We start from the raw sequence: 26,097 nt of genomic DNA on the forward strand, positions 1-26,097 counted from the left end.
TATCTCTATATAGAAGTTAGTTTAGACTGACATTTAAACAACCAATAGATACAGCACCACAACACACAGTTTTGTAATTAAAAACTTGATTTCATCAGATTTTTCAGGTTCATCCACTAGAGGTTAAATCCATCAACTTTGGTGTGACTGAATATAAAATGCAAAAAGGCATTTATTCTTGACTTTCTGATCTCATAGAATAAAGGATTAACATTCACTTTATTGCAGTGGTCAATTAACTTCATTAGTAATCATTTTTCCCCTCAAATATGTCTAGCTACTTTTTTACATATACATTTTTCATATATTTCAGACTAAGGCTTAACTTCTAGGCTTTCCTTCTTAATATGATTATAAAATAAGAAGAGAATTCTCAAATAATTCTTGCTCGCTTGCTTTAAGTAACTAGTTCAACTGCTTAAATAACTGAGATCCTTTCTGAATGTATTTTTTTTCTGTGTTCTTTTTTTTCACTCTTTCAAATGCTGATGTACTCTCCTTAATCACATATGTAGGTGCAAATGACTGTTCATCAACTGTACAAACGTCTTTTTTGCCTGCAGATATTGGCAGTGTAAGACCAATAAACATTCTCCAGGCATACCACTAGAAAAGCCACAGTCACCTGTTCTGGGGGCATAGCCTATATTTTAAGAATGTATGCATGTTTATATATATATATTTTGTAATAGCTATGCAACACAAAAATAAAACAATGATTTAAATTACTATATTTATTAAATTATTGTTTCTGGAATCAAGATACAGAGTATTAGTAAAGAATAAAACAACCATAGCTAGTGAAAAGACTGCATTTCATTATCACTCACAGATTGCTTGTAGCAGTAATACCTAAGGCCAAGTGGTTGTTTTGTGTTGTTTTCTTTTTTGCTAGGTTTTGTTCTCTCTCTCTCTCTCTTTTTTTTTTTTTTTTTTTTTTTTTTTTAAGGTGAATTGTTTAATAACTTACCTTTTTGCAGGTTCTTAAGATGAATGTACTTCTTTGGTTCTGTTTGAGTGTAGTGGCTGGGCAAACTATTGTTTAGGGCTCTATTGCTATTCCATTTTAAAAGTATACAAACAAAAAATTCAAGCTGCAAACTATCACTCTATGACTGTTTGTTTTCTATGTGACGTGAGAGGTTGAAGGACATGAAAAGAACTATTTATCTGTGTCTCCCAGTTCCTTACCATAAAATTGCTCACATACTCAAGTCAGGAAGTAAAATTTTTCCTAATCAACCTAATCTGCAACTCAATCTCAGTTTAATCTACAAGATTATTCTATTTTAAAAGGAAGCCATGTTATGGAGACTAACTTGGGAGGCCCATCTAGACCAATATTATTCTATCATCCACATGGGGTAATTAATGTATACAAAGATTCAGATCTAGCCTACAAGCATGGATTTATTTCTAATTCAGGAGTCTGAACTATCACTATAGTCAGTGAGGAACCAGTCAATACAATCAATGTAGTTTGCAAAACTTTTTTTGTCATTGTAAAACTGGACACAAACCATTGATCAACTGGTTCCTTAGACACTATTTCTGCACTGACAAGAAGCTCAATGACTGCAGACAATGGTTTACTGCCATCTGAGATGGCAAAGATTACCCTGTCTGGCCTATAGCTGTTGCTTCTATATGACACTAAATAGGTCCCACATTATACCTCCCAGCCACATGTAGGTGTCTGAGGTATATGTATACTCAGTTGTTTTACAAGCCTGTCTATAAGCAGATTCACTGTCTTAGAGTATAAATTGCAGGGGAGGTGAACTGGATGGCACACACTTCTTTCCAGCCTGCCCATGCTTACTCCATCCCCCCTACATCACGCAGATGAGAATATTCAGGGGCACAATGCAACTCTTTCATTATTAAGTACTACCATCATATCAGAGATCGGGGCACAAGAGTAATGAGTTATTTTCAGGTTACAGTCTCAGCAGATTGTGTTAATATATGAAACTGACACACTAATACCATTATTTGGACATAACCTTAGAAATCAAGGTCAGTGATGGTATTCAAACTTGGAATGTTCACTAAACATATTAATAACATGCTCGTGATGCAGAAATATTTATTACAGGCAATTAAATAGTCATAATCATGGACAAGACTGTCTTTAATTTTTTTTCTGGAGAGTAGATGTTCTGGTAAGTAAATTATTTATTGCCACCAGCTTTACTCTAATTATGTGCAGTGTGATTTAGAGCACACAGAAGTACTGTTTTTTCAACTATTTACACTTACGAATTATATTTTATACAATATACAAGACAGCTGTTAATGTTTACAGAAAGGAAGCTGGGTAGATTGAGAACATTATTCATACTGACAGGTATAAATTAACATGACAACAAATTTTCACTTGGAGAATTTTAGAAATTAGCATTCAATTAGAAACCTTATGATTTTAAAATTTTAGACTTAGGTGTCATTTGAGTACTTATTTTCAAACAGCTAAACAGGTTTCAGTTGTTTCCCTCAACACCCATTTAAATAAATAAATAAATAGATAAAAATATTCAATTTTAATTCTGTTAGTCTCTTTCAGTCTTTCAATACCAGTTCTTTGCTTCACTTTCAGCTGTAAAATGTTATCAGAAAAAAATAATGGGAATATTTTGTCTTTGGATTCAAATGTAGCCTTTTTTTCTATAAAAAGGATGCATTTGATTACAAATTGCACTAATGATCAGAGTTTTATATAACTGTTTTTTCCAGTAAAGAATTTGATCATAGAAAAGCAGAAGTAGAGTCTGAAAAGAATATAGAAAATCATTTTCTCAATATTTAAAGATATGTTTCTACTGATATGAATAGAATGAGTTATATACCATTATTTTTTTCTTTCCTTCTAGAAGAGTAGTGGGTGTGTGTTTGGATTATGTTTCAATATTCAGCATTATCTAGATTGTAGAATTAAGAGTATATTTAAGAATATTTCAGAGGATAAGGAAATTTAGCATGGATGTCATGTTTATCTGACTTCCTGAGAAAGGAAGTAACACAAACTATAATAATGTATTTTATTACTGATTGATTGACTGGTAGTCTTTGCACTGTGAGCTGCTACACTGGAAGTTAAAAATGGAATGAGATAATACCTGAGCTTTTAAACGCCTTAAGATAACTAAGTATGCAATATTCTCACTGGTCTGGGTGACATGTCATGGAATGTGTGACTGTTCTACAAACTTCTGTTGTAGTTGCTACAGGCTAGGCATTTCAAATGGCACAAGACATTTATATGCAGTAAATTGAATTCTATGGATGTGCAGTATGTTCAGCTCACCTTTGCTCCACCTGTTTAAACTGACTCCTGCCCATTGTAGCTGAGAAAACTATTTCTCTGAGTATATATGTGTACATATAAATACTTACAGTGTAGATATCTGAATCTAGAAGTGAATTGCACTGTTGTTTCTATATAGTCTGAACAATTTGTAAAAAACAACCTTCTCCTTTGATTAGAATGTACTTGCTCTTTGCCAACCACTTTTTTATTCATATCCTTAATAAAAACAAAAAGACAGTTTTTATTCTGTCTACAGCTGTCTGGTTACGTGGATTTCTTATAGATATTTTGAAATGTGTAACTCTTGGAAAACTTGGATGTGTCCAGTTGTTGTTTATGTAGAATAAGTGATAAAGTCTGTGATGCCTTGATCCCTTCTTTTTGCAGTATCACCTTTCAATTTATATTTGAACTAGTGACTGCAAGTGCAATGCTCTGCATATTCAAAAGCAGCATTCCCTGTATTAATCCTTAACCATCTGGATCAAAAGAAGAGCTCTGAAACTTCTGAAACTGTGAAGACTGTTTCTTTGTTTTCTTTCTTTTTTATTTTTCTTTTCCACAGTGTGAAAGGAACGGTCATTAAGCTCTGCTAACTGAGCATAACTATGATCCTGTATCTTGTGTGATTCTTTTTACAGTACCAGCTGAATTGCTATGTTTCAGTTCAGTGAACTGCTTATCTTAATAAGTGGATAATTGTCTGCTTTCTTTTTTTTTTGTGAATTAAATGCATTCTTTTCTTTATCAGAGTCTGGAACAATGTATCTATTTTCAGAATGCCTTTCTTCCACATTAGGCTCTGAACTGTATCTATAGAACACTCAGGTATTTGTTAACATCCTATTCAACTTACTCATTCAATTTCTCATCCTAAAAGCAGCCTTCCATGCTGGTCTTTGACTCTAAGATTCCTTCTCCCAGAGAATTTTCCCTTCTATGATCCCCCGCTACAGATTTTCCTGGTTGAAATTGCTGCAGCTATAATGTTAAGTGTTTAGAATTTTAAAATTACTGCTTCAATAAAGATTTTGTTTCTGGTTGTAAGTAATCTACTAAAACAATTCCAAAAGAGCTTTGATTTATTGACTTCCTTCAGATTTTCTAAAATATGTTTGAATTCTTCATTCTCCATTTTCTGTTTGTTTTTAGTTTGGAAGTGTACAAGCTTGTGCACTGTCTCCAAGGAAACTGATTCCTACAATTGTCATCAGTATTGCCCTTTTTGACCTACTTGATTAACCAATGTCTATGGACAGGCAGGGTCAAATAGTCATTATGCAAACTTATTTATTGACTACTAACATGCAGAGCTCTCTTTTCTTGGACACAGCAGGACTCAAATCCCTTTCAGACAAAGCTTAATCTAAAATCTTTCTTCATTAGTGTTTTCTGTGTTACTTTGTTACTTTGCCTTTTCTCTCATTTTCTCCAATCCATCCATTCTTTTCTTGGAAATAAAGAACTCCCCAAAAACTGGCCAAAGAAAATTTTCTTCCATCTGTGCCAGCATATGCATTTACTCAGTTTTGTATAGTAGTTTTGTTCTAGCATAGCTGAGCATCTTACTCTTCTTACATATTTAAAAGAAGTGGATAAGAAAAGCTATAAGGAATTCCCTGATCTAGGAATTTTCTCTAGACATGATTAGTCTACTCTGGCAGATTTCATTCTTTTGGTGTTGATTTCCTGTTACTGAACATAGTCATTAAAATCTCTTTGGTTGTTCAGAGCTTTTTCATGGCACTTATTTCCTCACTAACAATTAGCTGCTTCAGTATCAATTCTTTTATGTTTTTCAAGGAAATGTTTAGATTATTAAGACAGTGTCATTTATGGACAAGGCTGACTGTTATCTCATTTGCTTGAAGTAACAATTAATTTTTGATATATATCCTCTAGTGTACTGCCATTGTCAGTTACACAATGAAATGCTCAGTCACTGATTTCAAAGACTATAAGAAAGTATGATAAAATTTGTAATGATTTTAATGTTTAAATACAAATAAAATGACATAGTCACACTGGTTTGTGAATTATCTGCTGCAAGGAAAGTTCTATGAAGTGGATTCACAACTATTCCAATATCATAAAGAAAAGGAACAAAAACTGTATTAAAAGAGAAGTGTGTATAGAAATCTATCACTTACCAGTCACAGGTACCAATCTAAAGTCTAGTTGAATAGACTGGAAATGTTGGATTTATATTGCTGAGATTTGCATGACTACATTAATGAATATTCTTATCTACAACTACAAAGAACGAATTTCTATTTATTCCCTTGTCCGAATTTGCAATTTTTCAAAAAGCTCTACACTAGTCCCATTCTATACAAAGGTATGTTCTTACTGAAAATATGTATTTATATACACTTACCAACACGGAGCTATACTTGAAGAGTTGCTTTTCAACACTACCACTAATAATGCTAGGATGGGCAAATAACTTTTTTTTTTTTTTTTGGCAAAATATTTGGCAGAACAAATTTATCTTTTAGCTCTATCAGACAGCATGAGAATATTAAAAATTTAAACTATGTACAGTCATATCTGAGAACATGATATAGCATGTACATATATGTAAAGTCTGCATCTTAATAGGAAACTTCTCTGTAATTATGTACACATACACAAGCATTAATTATTCATTTTGCTTTTTATCTATCTCTCTTGTACAGTTTCTTTCAGTCTCATTCCATTCTTTTTTTCATTCTGGGCTAAATGTTGTCTTCCCTTTTTCTTTTTTCTCTATCTCTCTCTTTTTTTTTTTTTTTTTAATTTTGTGTGTGTGTGTTTGTGTTTCTAAGTATCCCATTAAACATTTACTAATATTTCTCTATTTTCCTTTAAAACTTCTATTGTCTTGCCACAATTTTTAACTAACTTCCAGAGAGTCTCACTTTCAAAGAGTGGTCAGGCACTGGAATGGCTGCCCAGGGAGGTGCTGGAGTTGCAATCCCTGTCAGTGTTCAAGATGCATATGGATGAGGAGCTACGAGGTATCACTTAGTAGCAATAGTAATGGTGACAGGAGGACATTTGGACTAGATGATCTTGTAGATTCTTTCCAACCTTGTGATTCTATGATTCTGCTCTATTCATGTTTTATACTTTTCTAGATCATCTTTTCCTCTTTTCTTTTTAGTTCCTTATTTCTATTCTGCTTTGCTTTTGTAATAGTCATCTTTAGATGAGGCTTTATTATTCTGAGTTTTGATGCTCTTCCTGGGTAGCTGTGAGCTACATGCAACACACATATGTAAACATCACATGATAGCTTAAGGACAGGTTTCTCTGCAAAGTTTAAGTCACACTTTAATTCACTTAAAAATGACAGCAATAAATGAGACTAGGCAGAAAAAATCTGCTTCAGCATATTTGAGAGTTGTAGTGAGAGGATATATTACTTTAATAAATGATGTATTCCATTCAGTTTCAAGCTTATTTTGGAACATGCCTCATTGTCATTCTTCTCATATTCTTCCCCATGTAGCACTTCTTGCATATCTCAAAGTCTGTCAATATGAACTACTGCAGCATTCCACAGACTTTTGTGTCTTTTGTTTTCTGTATATATATCAATTTGTTAAACAACCAAAATCTTTGACAACTTACACAACAGTTCAGCTAATAGTCCATGCTTTAATGCATCTTATCAACTGCAAACATCTGCCTAAAAATGGCTGTGCTTTCATGACTGTCAGGCTCTAGGGGAAATGTGAAGTTAGATGTCATTTTCTTGATTGGGTTTAAAGCAAGGACTGAAAGATAAAAGATCCCTGGCTCTAAGCAGCAAGTCCATGTAAATAATTTATGGTCTAAAAATAATGCACTATTCAACACTCGCAGGAAGGAGTCTTCTTTCTGTGTCTGTTTCCTAACAGTTCCTTTAGAATGATTCCAATTAATATTCAAAGATTACCAACTTCCTATCTATAAATGAGTTGCTTATTAATATTACATAAGCTGTCCTCCTTTCTTCTTAAGAGGCAGAGCACAACATTCTGTAAACAGTATTGACAAGAAAATACATGGTCTGGAACAGTAGTGAAGCTGTTCACCATTCATGAAGCAACTTACTAATAATAGTTGTCTTCTTATGATGCTCTAAGTATAGTACTAAAAGAAAAAAGGTTTAAGAGGGCACTGTGATTAAAAAAAAAAAAAAAAAAAAAAAAAAAAAAACTATTTTAAATGATCTAGAATTTAATTATCTTTTTGTAGCTACATATATACAGACTGCTCAGTTAGACTGCACAAGCACAAATAAGGTATGTACTTCCTGTTGGCTGGAAAATTCAGTGGAAGAATATAGCCTTATGACACGATACTACAAAGCTCAAAGATCTCATTGTAATAATCTAATCTACTGACCATAGCTATCAATAAATAACAAAAGGGCATCCTTCCATCAATATGCCTTTGGAGATAAAGGACAAGTATTCAAGCAGGACAAATTTCAAACAATTAACAACACTCTAACTCGGTGGTCAAAATCTTAGTAGAGGTTGCATTTCATAATAATTCTGCAGCTTGAGAAAAAAAAAAAAGAAGAAGAAGAAGAAAAAAAATGAAACAAAGCACATCAATTTGTCTAAAGCATGCAAGAATCAAACACAATAGAAATAACTGTTATGCAGTGCTGTACTGAATGCAATTTCATAACTACATGCTGATTATTTTGACAAGCTCTGCTGTTCGATATTATGCCTGACTGCTTCTTTATGGCTGATGGTATTTTTTTGTTCAATATGACAAGCCTAAATGAATTTGAACCCAAGTGAATTAAAAATCTGATTCATTTATTTTGGCTAAAACCCCTCATGCACAAAGGAAATGTGTTGGGTTTTTTGTTTGTTTGTTTGTTGTGTGTGGTTTTTTTAGCTTCTGACAATTCACTGACCCTAGAAATACTTCAACTGTTTCATATTCCATAATTTTGTACAGGCCAAAAAGACTCAGAACCTCTTCACAAGAATAACCAAAGCCAAAAGTTATATTTATATATTAAAAAAAAAAAAAAAAAAAAAAAAAAAAGAGTGACCAAGTAGTTTATGAAGTATTTTAGGAAGCCTGACAGGATTTTTAATTTGAGTTTAAGAGGTAGCTTTCCTGATTAGGGATGAATAACTCCACTGATTTCTATACTTCCTACTTAAAAATATAAAGACTTCGTCAAACTGTGCTGCTTATGTTTCTGCTGCCTTCAATATGTATGCAGATATGAACATGGATGCTTCTACTACACAGGCAAATACTGTGGAGTGCTCTGCTCACTGCTACTGAGTGAACCTTGGAATAAATGGAGGAGTAGAAGCCTCCAGTTTCTTTCCAGTGATAAAAACTTTAATATAACATCTTGTAGGTATTACCACAAACTCTTCATGGAGCAATGCCAGTTTAAGGTAAGCAGATGAAAATCTGGAACATTAAATAAGTTTCTGAAGATCTGCTGCAAGAGCAGCTATGACCAAGTTCTGTTGTGGTAGGTGAACAACAACACTGCTGAAATTGAAGTTCAGGTTCCGGAGGAGTTTGCTCTATGCCAGAGCTTTGATTGCAAGAATTTATTTCACTTACCTTACAAGTGATTCTTTGAAAGGGAGACATACTCACAATCACTCTTTTGCAATAAAAGCAGACCACTGTGATTTTCTTTAATCAGCATAATGTGAGGTGAACATGTTGGATGTGTTCAGTTAAACCTAGGAAGCTTGGATTTAGTACGCTGGAAGGAACTCTGCTGTCTAAGTTAAGAAACAGTTAATTTGCTTGACAGAATGCTGCTAACAGATTCATAGACTGGTTCAGACACACATAAAAAGCAAGTCTTCAGTACTTCAGTAGTTCTTTCTTCGAAAAAAGAGTATCTCAAGGTAAAACAACATTTTTTCTCATAAAAAAAACAAAACAAACATATTTATTACATACATACATTCCTCTAAAATTCTGGCTGAACTTTACATTAAGTAGGGATTGTCAGAAATTTTCTTTTAATTGCCTCATGAACGCTGTGCACCCCTGAAGTGCACATTATTTGGTTTTATGGAAAATGAATTTTTTGCTGCTGTTAACAATATTTTCATTAATTTAAATACACTTTTGGGACACACATATTGCATGCACCCTTCATTTCTGGTACCTCACAATTATTCTGAAATCACATGCCCTCTTACACCAACTAGCTGCAAATAATTCCCTGAACCTCTACTAATAAAGGATGCTTACCACCATCATTCCACATCACAGAATGACAGAATTGTAGGGGTTGGAAGGGACCTCTAGAGATCATCTAGTCCAACCCCCCTGCCAAAGCAGGCTCCCTACAACACATCGCACAGGTAGGCGTCCAGGCGGGTCTTGAATATCTCCAAAGAAGGAGACTCCACCACCCCCCTGGGCAGCCTGTTCCAGTGCTCCGTCACCCTCACTGCAAAGAAATTCTTCTGCACATTTGTGCAGAACTTCCTATGCTGTAGTTTCATACCATTACCCCTGGTCCTGTCCCCACGCACTACTGAAAAGAGACCAGCCTCACCACTATGGCTACCACACCTTAGGTATTTATAAACCTGGATCAAGTCCCCTCTCAGCCTTCTTTTTTCAAGGCTAAACAGACCCAGTTCCCTAAGTCTCTCCTCATAGGGGAGATGCTAACATAACCACAGCCAAAAAATCACAAGATGACTGAATTTGGAAGGAACCTCTGGAGGTCAGCTCCAATTCCTCTGCCTAGGGAGGATCACACTTTCTCAGTCATTCTTCATAGGAGCAGTTCCTTAGCCTCTGAATCACCTTTGTGGCTCTTCATTGGAGCCTCTTCAGCATGTTCATAACTCCCTTATACTGAGCTGAAAACTCAGAACTGGGTGCAGTACTGTAGGAAGGATCCACTCCTTTGACCTGCTAGCAATACTTCACTTAGTGTAGCCCAGCATACCATTAGTCTTCTCTGCAGCAAGTACATACTGTTGGTTTGTGTTCAATTTGATGTCCAGCAGGGCTTCAATGGCCTTTTCTGCAAAGCTGTTTTCTAGCTGCATAGCAACTGCATATACTCGTGCCTGGGGTTGTTCCTCCCTGGGTGCAGGAATGTTGCTAAATACAACGTTTTTCACATTTTGAAAATAAAATAAGAAATTAATAAAAACAAGCAAATGAAATTCCATCTTCTTTTTTTCTTCCACTTCCTTCTATTTAAATTCTAATATGAAAAATTATAGAAGCAGTAATAGCACTCATAAATTTGCAAATCTACCATACTAATACAGAAAATGAGCTACTCATTATATATATTCAGTTGCTTGAGCAGAGCTATGTTAAAGAACCATAAAATATCCATCTTCTGAGCTGCCTGGTGTTAGGAAATCGGACATGCTTTTCGCTAAGTAGAAAGGCTAGATAGCTTTATTTACCTGAACAGCAGTTTTTTAAAGTGCTTCAAAGATGTAGAAGGCATGCTCTTGCTCATCACTTTTGCTCAGGAGTGCAGTTAGGTGACAGACTAATTGCTGCAACATTGGATTCATGTGTGCCCTTATAGAGCAAAGGAACATCTGGTGTGTATTTCTGTCACTTCCTCATTCAACACTGCTGTGCGCTTGTGTCATCAATATCACCTACGCTTGTTCCTATGCTACAACTTTGTTTCTCTCCTACATGATTGCGTGGTTTCTATATCCCTTAGGCTATATAAAGTAATTTGAATGCATACGACAGCAGCTCATGTATAATGCTGTTAGTGCTCCTAGGATTTATCTATGTTTGAAAATAGCATATTGACTCTGAAAAATAAAAACATATTTTTTTGGAATTCCAAGTGGAGATACAAAATGAAACTGAAAATGAAAATCTTAAGAGGAGGAGAAAAAACAAGTATTCTTTCACATATACCTTCTTTTCACTAGGATTAACCTTTTGGATTTCTTTTACACAAAGCTCTGAACATGCAGATGCACTTATCACAGTTATTGAAACCTCTTTGGCTCTCATCAGTTTTGTACTGGGCAAGCACCTACTGATCTCAATGGAAGCTTTATTGATTGAGATTTAAATAAGGCTTGCACACTTCAGCTTTATAGGACTACAGTTCTGGGTAATGACTTACTGTAGAAGATCTAAGGGATAAGGAAAATGTTGATAGTGGTCTAACTTCTGTTCTTTACTTTTTTTAGCATTTTTATCTTTAGCATGATAGAGACATAAGTCACAAATATTTGAAATATGGAAAAACACTTTTGATGAGCGTGTTGGGAGTGTGAGTATACACATCTATTTACTTGTATATGTCTATAGATACAAAAATATGTTTAAAACATGTGCCATACTGTTCAAGAAAATAGAAATAAATGTGATGACCTAAAGTTCAAAATTACAGAATTGTTCTCTAATTTTAAAGCCAGTCCTCATTTTTGGATATGCTTTGAGATGATGAGGTTTGAGAATATGTGCATCCTCAAGGACGCACTACACTTGTTTCTTCTTCCCCAACACAAAATAATTCTGATATTTAGATATATATTTTCTTGCAAAAGTCCTAAGATTCCATCAGGGTAAATGTAACATAAATACAATACAGTTTCTGTCCAAGGAAAAAAGGCAATAATAACTATGCTTACATATTTTTTCATTTCAGATTAGCTAAACAGCTATGAAGCCTTCTCTAATAGCCAACCAGATCTAGCTGTCCACTCGTCTAGACCATAGTGCCTCAACTTAGATACAGAAGTATTACTGGAGTTGGTGCTGAGTACCTTCTGAATTTGGATGTAAATGGCATCCATTTCTCCCTTTGCCTGCAAACCCAGTGATTTTATCCCAGAAGGCAATCAGCTTGATCAGGCATGATTTACTCAGTGGTCAGGCACTTGAATGGGCTGCCCACGGAGGTGGTTAAGTCACTGTTTCTGGATGCGTTCAACAAACTTTAAATGTTCTACTAGGGGACATGGTTTAGTGGGGAAATATTAGTGGTAGATGGATGGTAGACTAGATGACTCTGGAGGTCTTTTTCAACCTTGGTGATTTTGTGACTCTTTGAGATTCTGATTCTGCTCCTTGCAGGAAAATTTATATTTTTTCCAGGTAACAAAGTGAAGTTGATGAGCTTGTAATTCCATGGGTTGTCTTTTTGAGCCATATTTTTTTTTCAGTCATTGGGTGCCTGAGTAAATCTTTATGACCTTCTGAAGATTATGGAGAATAGCATCGCAAGGCTATCAGCCAGATCTCTCAGCACTGTTGGATGCAGCCTCTAAGGTCCCATAGACCTGTATTGGTCAATTTCTCTTTTGTAGCTAATCCTGTTTCTACCATAGTATGCTGATTTTCTGTATTGGAACTCTCTCATGAGTTCCCTTTTTAGCCAGGCCAGTCTCCTAATATGTCTATGCATTTTCCTCAGTATCACAACTAACTGTATCCGTGTTGGAAAGATCCTGTCCTTAAACATTTGCCCTTTCCTGATCTTTTTCCCTTCTGTGAGATACTATTTAACAGTTTCCTGAACAATCCAGGGTCTGCTACTCCCTCTTCTTACTCCACTCAGGATCAGAGCACCATAATTTAATGATAACTGCAGCCACAATTGCCATTGACTGCCAAATGTCTAGGCAGATCTTGTTAATGAATATCAGATCCAGATGCCAGTCATCCCTTAGTTAGTCTGTCTGGCATTTACACCAAGAAGCTATTCCTGCATTAAAAAGAACGTGACCAGCAGGCTGAGGCAGGTGATCCTCACCCTCCATTCTACCCCAGTGAGGCCATATATGGAGAACTGTGTCCAGCCCTAAACTTCACAATTCTAGAATGACAGGGAGCTCACACCTGGACTCTCTCCTGTGCAACCTGCTATAGGGAACAGGCTTAAGCAAGGATGTTGGACTATATGACCTCCAGAAGTCCCTTCCAAGTCCTACAATTTTGTGTTTCTATGACTTCCTTTGGAAGGCTTGCTAACATCTTCCTATAATGCTTTTTCACAAGTTGGCACACAGTTTAAAGTCCCCCATAAGATCCAGCATCTGTGATACATATTTATATACAGAATTTGTCATCTTTCTGCAAATTTTCAATCAGATTGTGGGCTGCTATGTTTAAGAGCTACATACCTTCAAGCTGCTCCTTTACATAAAAAGCAAACTTCCTTCCATTTATTTGCCCTTCCTGAAGAGCCAGTATTAATGTATCACAGTACTCAAGCTGTTCAGGCTATGACACTACATATTTCAGCATCAGTAATGTCGCAATTCTGCATCTGTATGTGGAACTTTAATTCTTTCTGCTTGTCTCCAAGGCTACATGCATTTGTGTATATTTCAAGACAGCACTTTTTTTATTGTTTCTGACATGTCTGCTTATCCTGGCACCCTGCACCATTGGTTCACAAGGTCTGAGAGTTCTGTCTTTATCCAACTGTATTCAAATTGAACCATTTTAACTGCACTGGCAGTTAATGTCTGTGTAAGAAAAAAGTGGCACATGGGGCAAAGATTTCCTGTAAAATCACTGACCATAAAGCAAATTCATGCAAAGAAAAAGAAAGACACATTCACTCACAAAATTTATAGTAATACAGGCATTGAAGTTAATGAAACTGAAAATACAAAAAATGCAATGTTAAAAATTATTATCATATATATATATATATATGCATATATATATATAATGGGGTATCACCCGGGATTTTGGCAACTGCAACAGTTTTTGATGAATGTCTAGCCCAAGTAAATTGGGACTTTTATTTTGGTATTATTTTTTATCTTAAAAATGAATTCAGTTTTTATTGATTTTGAAAGTAACACTTGCAAGTATTAAAGTAATAGCTTTTTGATTGATTCAGTCAGGATAAGTTAGGAATTGTGACTAAAGGGGGAATTAATCAGAAAGGAGTTGATTTAGGACCTCTTTAGTATTATGGATTTCCATTTTTTTTTTTTAATTATTATTATTATTATTTTATTTTTTTTATCATTGTTCTGTTGTTAAAGACCTGGTGGACTGTTTGCACAGAGGTGAATGAATAAATGACTATAAGTGAGAGTAACTGAAAAGTGAGGGCATGTCAGAAGAACAAAAGTCCTTAAATTAAATGCAGAAATCAAACTCAGTATAAGAAAGGCTTTATGAAACTATATGGTAAGCAAACAGAAAGGGAATAATTTTCCATTCCAGGCAAAAACAGCTCAGAAATGACATGGAACTCATTCAGAAATCTACCATCTGAGAGAGAAATGACTGTCTAGGAAAAAATACATAAATATACAGAGGTATTTGTGACATTTTAAGACAAGCAACACTTTTCCAGTCCATTTCATATATTATGTATAAGAATCAACATATGAAGATGTTTCATACCAGCTTTTAGGAATCCTTTTTCCAAGCATTGTATCTTGGCAAGGTACAAAACATTCTTAAGATTGCTTGGTATAGCTATGATAGAAACAGATCATTGAATACTGAACTGAGCAAGCAGCCAAAGAGCTTTTTCTTTGTCTTTAGGAATTAACATAATTATTCTTATATGAACTATAAGAAGTGGGTATCAGTTTCAATTTTTCAAGGACTCCAGAATTCATTTCAAATAATTTTTATGTGGATATGGAAAAGTGTTTTGGGAGTTCTGAGACTCTGAGATCATGACATCCAAACAAAATATATTTTTTCTCTGGGAAACAATTAGCAAGAATCAGCTTTAGGCAAATACTGGCCATGGGGTTGTGGGGGTGAATGTGTGTGCAGACAAACTGCCAAAATTTTGTAATATATGAGTAATATTTTTACAGAAATGGAGAAGAAAAAAATAAAATAAAATCCAGGGATTATATTTTTATTACTGTGAGGAGAAAGGTTAATTTTTTGTTTTGAACTATGTAGATATAAATTTACACTTGCATCTCTTCCTTTTAATAAAATGAATCACTGAAATTAAGCATAGAATCTCAAAAACAGATAGAAAATCCTGAAAGGATTTCTGTAGCACAAATGGGTTCAAGAAATAATCAGTCAATATATTTAACCGGTGGTTCTCCTATCGCACTGAAACACAGTGACATACTAATAATTACTCTATTCATGCCTTTGTAAAAGAAATCTATAAAAATAAAATGATATATTGAATACAGAATTTGAAGAGAAAATTTAGTAAACGTGATTTTTATATGGTTTATAATTCTAAAAGAATATTTAAACATGAAATAGCTTTATAAAAAGTACTGAAGTTCCTTTTTCCCCTAAATTCATGTATCTTCATATTTAGATATGTTATAGAAAATAACTGGTAAGAAGATGAATGCATGTTTAGAATCCATCCCTGGATCTATAGCTGTGCCAAAGATAATAAGCTTCACATGGATCTAAATTACCAGGGAGTGTAAATAGCTCACATCTATCTTCTGATAATTTATCCTAGTCTTAGATTCTTCACTTGCGTCCCACTGATGAGCTTCAAACCTTATGAAAATTCTCATTAATAACAGGAAGGCTGTCTTTTATTCACAAGTTTACATTTCATGTTACTGCAGTTCTTAACTCATACAGTTTTGTTGCTACGTCACAGTACGCTCCCCGTAAACTCATGTACCTCAGCACATATTGTATTTTCTCCTTCTTTCCCATTTTTCCTTGCATTAGTTTATAGTCCATCTAATGGGTATTTGGATGCCTGAATTAAACTCTATTTTTTTTTTCCTTTTATCTTTATTATCTATATTTTATTTCCATGATGTAAATATCATAGTTCAATCTCCTCTAGGTTCCTTATTCAGAATCTCCTTTTGTGCTGGAAATGGTTGCACAGTTCTCTCTAACTTCATTTTTGCTGTTCTTGAAGGCTGTTTTCACTACTTGTATTACTGTTCCTGAAAGCTGAGATCAGCTTGACATTTGACAATTTGAAGTTATCCCTGCCCTAACTAGATATATTTTTCTTTTCTCTTCATTGGCCTTCCATCAGATCCCTTTTTTTAAAGGCTTTTCCATTCCTGTTTATCCATTTTTATTTACATTGCCATTATGGTTTCTTTTTCCTGCTGTTACTTCACATTCCAGTAAGATACATTCTCTACAATTCATTTTGCATTCAAAACCATTAACTTCTCAGCAGATTTACTTTTGTATCCCTTGTTTTTTCAAAGTTTGCTCTTTGAAACTGGGGGGGAGGGGGACATGAAATAGCTAGAGAGCTTAAGTGCATGAATGGTTCCTTTTTCAGCAGTATGCTAATTTAAAATGTTTTAAGGTGATGAAAACACTTCAGTAACAAGGGAAATGATCAACTGATGTCACTCCCAGCAAAGCACAGAGGACTACATTTATATTGCTTCTAATAAAGATGAACCCTTTTTATTGTCATCTATTTAGTCTAACAGGGTTTAGATGGTACAAAAACCTTCGCAGTGACGCAACATTTGTCTTTGCTTACTCCTTGTCCATAATAAAAGTATATTTGCTAAAAAGCAGATCACACATCCCACTCTAAATTAAATATATAGATACATATATATTACTGGATTGCTATTGTAAATTTTTTCTGCTATAAATACCGAGATCTTTTAATTTTTATTTTTAATAATTCAACCTTGCTTGGAGATTATTGAATTCCACAGTCTTTAGGGAAGTAGTTATGGGTTCATTCTTAACCAGCTTTACAGTGGCTTATAACTTGTGTTTTACATTTCCTGGGAAAGCACAATAATCACCAAGTTATTAGCCAAAGTTATCTGATATGATTCTGTTTTTCCTTTTTTTTTTTTTTTTTTTTTTGTAATTAATTCACTACAATTGCAGCATGTGTCATCAAATATTATTGGTGAAAAAGAATTGTGTCCTATCATGGGAGTCTTGTGATAACTGGGTACCTATAACATATACCTATGCCATAAATATACCAGCTCTCCAAGCCCACCCACAAAAAGAAATGAAAAGGAAAAGCTAAAGCAATGATTTGTTGTGCATATAGGAACCCTTAGAACAGTATTTCTACTAAAGCTCTGTGTAATGAAAATATACCCTGAGTTAAGTAAGTACACTGAAATTACACCTGAGTAATCTCATTAGGGGGTATTTAATGAATTTATGTTTGTCTAGGGAGCTGATAAAAGATTTTAAGAACCTGTAGAGTTTTTGTGGAAAAGTGGTCAACCTGTTCTTGAAAGACAGTTACCTAAGGTCCACACAAGAATATGCAACCTAAATTTCATGTTGCTCAAAATGAATGAGATCTTATTTTCTTTCATCCAAACATGCCCTGTCTAAAGCATATCCTATGTAAAATATCTCAGTTTGGTCTATGCTCATTCTAGGAAGCCAAAGCAAACAAACAAGCAAGCAAATAAATAAAATAAAATAATAAAATAAAATAAAATAAAATAAAATAAAATAAAATAAAATAAAATAAAATAAAATAAAATAAAATAAAACAAAAAGAGTGAGAGAGAGATATTCTAGATTACAATTGAAGCCATCTCAAGTGTGAATTGCCTAAGGGGAAAAAAAGAGATGTTTTTTTCCCATTAGTAAACAAGAAATGTTTCAGGATACCATTAAATAATTCAAGATAGTTTGAGCCCAGGTTACAATATTGCTTTCAGTACCAAAGGAATGGTAGCTAGTTTTATTTTGATTTCAAGAAATACACAGAAACTAATGTACTACTTTCCTGTCCAGAAGGAACTTGCATATTTCACATACTGAATAATGGAACTGTCATACAACTTAGAAAGCAATAAAGGTAGGAATCATAAATAATTGTTGCAGTGTTTGAAACTACTTATTACTTTAAACACATTGGGGAAAAAAAGAAAAAGAAAAAGAAAGAAAAAAGGCCAAAGAGAGAGAGAGAAATGTGAAAGAGATAGAAAAGGAGAAAGGCACTGAGCAGGATTAAAAAGAGCATGTAAAAAGTCTGTCCCCTTCCTGCTTACAATCTCCCTTCAAGCACTTGAAGATCAAATTGAGGTCTCCATGGAATCTTCTTTTCTCTAAGCTAAACAAGCCCAACTTTCTCAGGCATTCTTCATAGGAGTGGTGCTCCATCCCTTAGAACATCTCTGTAGCCTTCTTCTAGCTACTCTTCAACATTTCCACATCTTTCTTGTGCTGGAGGCACCAGGCCTGAAGGCAATACTCAAAATAGGGCCCTACAGGGGCAGAGTTGACAGGGACAATCACTGTTATCTCCCTCCTGGCTACCTCTTTTGATATAGTCCATGATATTGCAGACATTCTGAGCTGCCAGCATACAGTACTGATTCACATCAGACTTTTCATTCATCAGGACCCCCAATTCCTTCTCTGCAGGAATGTTCGCAAGTTCTTCTCCCAGTCTGTAGACATACATGTGATTACCACAATCCAAGTACAACACTTGCACTTAGCCTTGAAGGACCTCATTAGATTCTTATGCACCTGCTTTTCAAGTCTCTCCAAGTCCATTCCTTCTTTTGTATCAACTGCACCACTCAGCTTGGTATCATCAGTAAACTTGCAGAAGGTACACTCGATCCCAGTGTCCATGTTTTTGATAAAGATGCTGAAAACCACCAGTCCCAAGATGAATTAGTGGGGGAAAGTACTCACCACTGGCCTCCACCTGGACATTGACAACATTCTGTCTGTGATCATCCAACCAATTCTTTATCCACCAAACAGTCTACCCTTTAAGTCTGTACCTCTCTGATTTAGAGAGATGTGGTGTGGGACCATGCCAAAAGCCTTGCAGAAGCCCAGGTAAATGACACTAGTTGTCCTTCCTTTGTCCACCAGTGGTGCCAGTCCATAACAGAAGGCCACGAGATTGGTCAAGAACGATTTGCCCTTGGTAAAGTCATTCTGGTTGTTTTGGATCTGTTCCTCATCTCACATGATCTTTAATATCTCTTCCATGATGACCTACTCTATGATCTTCCCAGGCATAGAGGTGAGGCTCACTGGCCCGTAATTCCCCAGGTCTTCCTTTGTCCCTCTCTAAAAAATGGAAGTGAAGTTTCCTTTTTTCCAGTCACTGGGGATTTTGCCTGACAGCCATGACATTTCAAATATGATGGATGGCAGTCTAGCAACCACATCAGCCAGTTCCTTCAGAAACCTGGGATGCACGTCACCCAGCCCGATAGACTTGTACATATTCAACCTCATGAGGTGATCTCAGACGTGTTCTGCTCTTAGGGTATGCAGGATTTTTCTCCACCAAACCTTGCCTAGAAGTTCAAGGACAAGAGAGACCTGGGAAGGGCAAAGAATTAACTGTGCACCTCATCCTTCTCCATTTCTGCTGAAGCCGTTTCTCCCTTCTCATTTATCATATTATCTCCTTTACCTTTCTTGTATGACCAATGTATCTAAATAATCCCCCTCTGCTATTGTTCACATCTCTTACCAAGTTTAATTTCACCTCTGGCTTGTCTTTCCAGATTCTCATTTCTGCACATTCATAGTATCATAGTATCATAGTCTCGTGAGGGTTGGAAGGGACCTTAGAGATCATCGAGTCCAACCCCCCAGAATTCAAGCCTCCCGTGTAGCAGAGCGGCACTTCTACCACTTGCACCACAGGGGGGATTCAAACCCAGGGCCTCCGGTGTTGCAACGCGGCATTCCTACGACTGCACCACCGGGGCACACAACAGCATCGTTGTATGCTTTCCAATCCACACATCTCTGCTTCTGCTGTGTATACTTTTCCTTCTTTTCTCTCAGTCTGACAAGTAAATCCTTGCTAAGCCATGTAGGTTTCCAGCCTCCTCTTGTTGATTTCCTATACTGAGGGATAGAGATCTTTTGTACTCTCAGAAAGGCAACCTTAAAGTGCTGCCAGCTCTGTTACATTTCTTTGTTCCTAAGGACAGTTTCCCAGGGAATCTTATCCAGCAATTCCCTAAACAGACCAAAGATAGATCTCCTAAAGTTCTGTGTCCTGACTCTACTCTACAGGGCCCGTGTCCTTTGAGATCACAAACTCAAGCAGAGCATGGTCACTGCAGCTCGGACTGCAATTTTTGGCAGTGGCTATAACACATTTCCTCTCTCACTTGCCTGTATGAATAGTTACTAACTTAAGTCAGATATTTTAAGCTAGTTTTATTTTATTTTATTTTTTTTTCTGTTACAGCTATGACTTTCTGAGAAATATTTGTGTTCAACCTGAGCTTCCACTGTCCCAGACCTACATATCTGTGGGAAACAGAGAACAGAAAACTATTAAAAGAAATGACGAGTAAAACATTAAAAGAAATGCTGAGTAAGATATATAATGAGATGAAAATTGTGAACATTTTTAAGAATGCAGAAATGAATCTGAGGAGGGGAATTAAGAGGGACAGGAAATAAAAACAAGAGGTTTCTAACAGGAGATTGGATCTGGGAAAACAGTTCTTTAAGCAGTATGGGAGGAGAATAGGAGCCTTCTCTCTTCATTACAGTTATACATCCCATCAACAGGCAAAAAAGACCTACCAGACTTTTGTCTGAATTCTTTAGGCCCCCAAAAACTTTGTGAGCAAATTTACGTGGTATTCAGATGTCAACTAATATTAAATGTAAGCAGTGATTACCTGCTACAACTGAAGTGACAAGAAAGTTATAAGAAATAGTTTCTAATCAAAACATTATCATAATTAAAAACATGGGGTCTGCATACTGAGTTTAAGAAATTACAGATAACATGTTTACCTCTAAAAGTGTTTCAAAGATTTGTTCCATTGTTTTTTTTCTCCTTTAGCTTTTAACATTGGTGAATTAAGACGGTCTGTAGATCAAGATGAACTAGTCCCCAAGACTTTTTTGTCTTTTGGCACAGGGAAAAGAGGAAGCAAAGGTGATTGTCCTAGTACCAGATCAGCACCTCACTGCGCTGGAGAGTAGGAAAATAAAGTACTTCCTTCTTTCCTTTTTTTTTTTTTTCCCCCTTTTTCTTTTTTTTTTTTTCTAGAAAGTTTTACCTGGTGGATGAAGATAATGAACTTTTCAAAGATATTTGGGTGGATCATTGTTATAATGGCAATAAGATCTTTCTAAAAACCTCCATCTGCCTGCTTTTAAAGGCCTGTCAGAAACAGGAAGGGGCGAAGAAGGGCAAAAGAGAAAAAAAATACGAGCAAAAAAAAAAAAAAAGGAGCTGGGAAATATGCTGGTTTTGAGATAAAATTATTTTTAACATGTATGGCCCTGAAAAGTTACTTAAAGAAATGAATGCATTATAGTAAATTTAAGTGAAACTGCACCACCTGTGTAATGAAGTGGTTTGCTAATACATTTTAAAGATAAAATCTGAAAAGGAGTCACAAAAGTAGTATCTAATCTGCCTTGTAAAGGGATATACAAATATGTTTTTCATCATATTGCTACCAAATATGTGATTTACTATGTATATAACAAATCTTGATGAACCTTCTTATTTGAATGTGTTGCTTGGTTTTTTTCTTATATATGCTTATTTTTGAAACCACTCAGAATGATTTACTTTTGTTGTTGTTGTTTGGTTGTTTTTCTTTTGACAACATATCAGTCAGTTACAGAGCAGATTAATATTTCTCTTCCTGGAGTACTTTCATCACCTAAGAAACAACTCTGCAAGGAAACATTTGTATTTGCCTATATTATCTCTCAAAACAAAAACAAAATGACAAATTGCATAGCTCAGCCTATTTCTGACACTTCATTTTAATTCATAATGGTGAACAGTTTTGCTGAGGTTTCATATAATTTACATGCTTCCCATTTGGCTCTCATTCTTTTGCTATGTGCTAGCTGGCTCCCAGGGCTTTGCTGAGCAAAATGTGTGTGCTTAAAACATATGATATAGTTTCAAATATGAATTCTGTTATCCATGTAGATTTCACATGCACACTTCAGGAGGGAAAAATAGTTTAATGTGTAATTCTATGCTGCTGTTATAGAATTTTCTACATTTGCAGAGAGCAAAAGACTAGGCAGATGAGTTCTTTAGGCTCCAAACAGCCCTTGTAGATAACATGGGGTTTTTGTTTGTAAGGTTTCAGAGCAACAGATTGCTTTCCAGACTGATACTACTTGCATCTGCAGAATGCATTGCTTATTGTATAGACTGACAAGGAAAACAAATTATGATGATACCTGCAGCAAATGACTTGCTCTGTATTGCTGTTTACAGGCCACTGACTTGGAGGATTTCCCAGAACTGCAAATAGAAGGAAATAACCTGTCTCAAATAGGAAACATTCAATATGCTCAAAAAGGATGTATTGCTTTTCAGTACAGAAACTCCATGGACATCAACTTTCTTCTCTCAGAAAGTGACTCTTCACCACTTAAATGCTGCTACAATACATTTTTGTAGTGTGTTTTGTTTATGTGTTCATTTTTGATGCCATAGCTTTGCACAGTGAGCTTTGCATGCATCATAAAAAAAATGGTTTTATGATCACATATGAAAAAGAAGCCTGTTTCTTATGGCATTCTGTTTTGTAGTTGGTTACAGTATTTATAATGACAGTTCCTTGTGTATTGTCTGGTGTTAACAAAGTGTGAGTTCACTCAGTAGTGTGATTTCCAAAGCTTTGGAAATAGGACTGACATAAAATAATAAATAAAAATAAATAATAATAAATAATAAATTTAATAAAAATAATTAAAAAATAATTTCTTGCTTTATTTAATTTTTTAAGTCTTTTTTTTATAGCAAAGTTTATATTTCTCATTCTTTAGGAATATAGTTTCACAAGTATGTCAGAAGATGAATAGAGGACTATTCCTCTAACTTTTATTACTTTAGTATAATAGTATTGATTTCAGTCGAGAATATCAGAATGGTGTATAAGGTTTCCGTGACAAGGAGGTGACAGTGGGGCTTGCACAAACCCTCTGTAAGGTATGGCTGGGGCTGCCTCATGAAGGACACAGCCGCATCCCAGGGCTCCAGTGCAGAGATCACCTGTCCCAGCAGCCATGGGTGAGCACCCTGGGGAAATGTATTGAAGAAAGGGTAAAAAAACTACTGTGTAGCAGCTGTGAGAGAAAGCAGTGAGAAAACATATGAGGGAAGTAATTGGCATTTACTTGGGCACAAATAACAGCTTCAATTAATGCAACTTCTAAAATCATGTGTTAAGAAAATTTACAGTGTATATCTCGTAAAGAAGTTCAAAGGTAAAGAGTAACTGAATTCTTACACTTCAAAAAATTTATTTGTAAAATTAACTCAACCTTTTAAATAGCAATCAAGACTATTCAGGATGGTGTATGAAATATTTGCAGAAAAAATACCTTAATATTTCAATAAAATACATTGTAGCAAATTTTGTCTCACTGCAAAAAACAGTTTGAAAAGAACAGGACTAAACAGGAGTTCAGCTGCTGTGGAAGAACACAAGACAGTAATGTAATATTAAAATATATATTCACCCTTAATGATATAGAGCATCTATGTATTCTGGTGTAGCTGGCAGTTTACTAAATGAGCAAGGGCAGCGCCAAAAATATTATTTGTTTAATTGAGATTCACTATGCTGTATTAAATTTTAAACTGTTTCAATCAATCTATATCAATCAAAATCTGTATCAATTCTAATATAATAATCTATTAACAGGATATGTCTTTCCTGTTTTATTTTTTATTCTAGATATATCTCTCACATTCTGGTTCACCATCAAGCTAGTCTGTGAATATAGAAGATGGAATGATTTAACACTGTTTGCATTGCAAGTAGCTGAGGCTTGTATGTACCTCTGCAAACTCCAATTGTTCCACATCAGAAATAATGAATATAATTCTCCAACCATAAGAACAGAAACTCTTTACACAAATACAGATCCCTACAGGCAGGTCATGTTCAAGCTGAATTCCTAAAATACATTCTAGTTGATTGTGTACTAATTGGCACGGCTGCCATTGCACAGCAGTTGATTCACTAAATGGAAAGGCCACTAGCAAAGGTAAACCACAACACTGCTGTTTAAAACAGTCTTCAACTTAAAGTGTACAGAGACATTTCTTACAATGGCTTTCACTCAGAATGAAGTGTACTTCCTATACCAATTCTGTTATTCCTCATGAGATCACATTTCAAAGGTTACGTTATCCAATTAAAATATGAAATTAGACATTGACAGCTTCCTCTATTCATAAAAAGATCTAAATAGATGTTTAAATTTAAGAGGGCTCCTGCTTCTTTTTTTTTGTTTGTTTTTCTTTTATTTTTTATTTATAAGTATGAGAAGCACATATGCAAAAACAAACAAGCAAATAGATAAGTAAGTACAAATCCCAAGGCATTTTAGATGAGAGATTCACCTAATATGGTTAGCTAGTTAAAAATCTGACAGTGTATCCACTGTGATACATTATGCAATATAAATCTCATCTATGTGTACAACCACTGGCAGGTGAAGCCTTTCCAAAAAAAGGGACTTTTTTATTCTTCAATGAATTTATAGAAGAATGTTTCAACTTTCAACATTTACAGAGTGACCCCTGGGCATCTGTACAGCCATATCAAAGTTAATGGGAAGTTGTGTATGTACCATTATGACTGCAGCATTGGGGTTCTGAAGACCTCTTCAACTCTCAATACTGTCTCTATTATATATCAGTACCTATATTCTTTTTCTTTCCAAATTGGGATTGGGAATTAAGGGCACCTGAAGCTCCTTTTCACTCGTAAAATTGCCACTATTTCTATTTGGTAGGGGGACAAAATATCTTCTTGTTTTATTAGAGAAATCTACAATCACTATTATGGGGAGACTGATAGAATGTATGAGAAATAAATTAAAAATCTATTTTTATAGGAGTCAAGGAGCATAAGTGATAAATTATCAATAAATAAAAGAAGGAAAAAAAAAAAACCAAACAAACTTCACATGGTTTTGCAATAGCAAATAGATCAGATTTTCTAAAATAAGAAAAAAAGCTGTGCCCCAGTTCACACTGTCATAGGTATAATTCACCCCAAATCCCTCAACTCTCCTTCACTTCACGTTAACTTTCAAATTAGAAGATAGTACAATGTTCCTCTTTTGTTGAGAAACCTAACACAAGCAGTTTTTACCAGCTATAGCAGCAAACAATTTAGGTGCAAAATAGGCTTTTGTAGAGAGCATCTGCACTATAATGAATATTTCAGTTAGTGTCACTATCCACCTAAATAGCTAGAAAAGTCTGTCTTATTTTCTGTGCTACTGTTGTCTGCACTAAATGGGTAAGAATTGATAGTATCTTCCTACTGCATCAACATATATGTTATCTAACTGTGCACTGTGCAGTGCTTTACGCTCAAAGGAATAAGAGAAAAATAGGAAAATATAAATGTTAAGGATTTTTTTTTTTTCTTTAGCTAATTCAAAACTTAGCCTTGGTTCCAGAAAACTCTGTCCAGTGTACATTGTTTTCCTTTTGTTAGGTCCACCTAGAGAAATTAAAAAAAAATAAAAAAATCATCCAAGCACAAATCCTATTTTAGAAGGTACAATATAGAAATGAGGATCGTTTGTATTAAACGATTGAGATTCCAATTAGCCTTTAATATTGTTGAGTTAAACTTGTTAGTGAAAAATAAGACAAACCAGGGAGAAGGTTACTGAGGTTTTATTTGAATTATTGACAATGTGGCTGGTAACCTACTCCTCTCAATTTACCCCCTAAGCATCCCAGCACTGGGAAATGCATACATTCAACTCCTAATCACTCTTTCTTTCTCTGTTGTTACTCTATACTCCATATAGGTTTGAGTTTACACATAGTTTTTGAGGACATACAGTCATCTCAGAATGTTCACATAAATTTTAGTGTTTTGAATTTAAAGTAGAGAAAG

General features: G+C 35.0%; 1 protein-coding gene across 10 annotated transcripts in view; it reads right to left on the reverse strand.

The window, feature by feature from the left end:
* GPC5 (glypican 5) overlaps positions 1–26,097 on the reverse strand; it is a 508,496-nt gene that overhangs the window by 317,993 nt on the left and 164,406 nt on the right. The window contains exon 7 of one of the 10 annotated variants that reach the window (XM_085536018.1): positions 22,408–22,466. The exons of 7 other annotated variants lie outside the window; for them this stretch is intronic. In XM_085536018.1, the coding sequence (XP_085392144.1) occupies positions 22,434–22,466 (33 nt within the window). In that variant the 3' untranslated portion in view covers positions 22,408–22,433. Of the gene's footprint in view, positions 1–22,407; positions 22,467–23,453; positions 25,693–26,097 lie in introns of those variants that run through there. 2 more of the 10 variants (XM_032442044.2, XR_004305915.2) reach the window with 2 other exon arrangements.

Source organism: Coturnix japonica, chromosome 1 (assembly GCF_054131305.1).
Source record: "Coturnix japonica strain WE chromosome 1, WE-NBRP24, whole genome shotgun sequence".
Taxonomy (NCBI): Eukaryota; Metazoa; Chordata; class Aves; order Galliformes; family Phasianidae; genus Coturnix; species Coturnix japonica.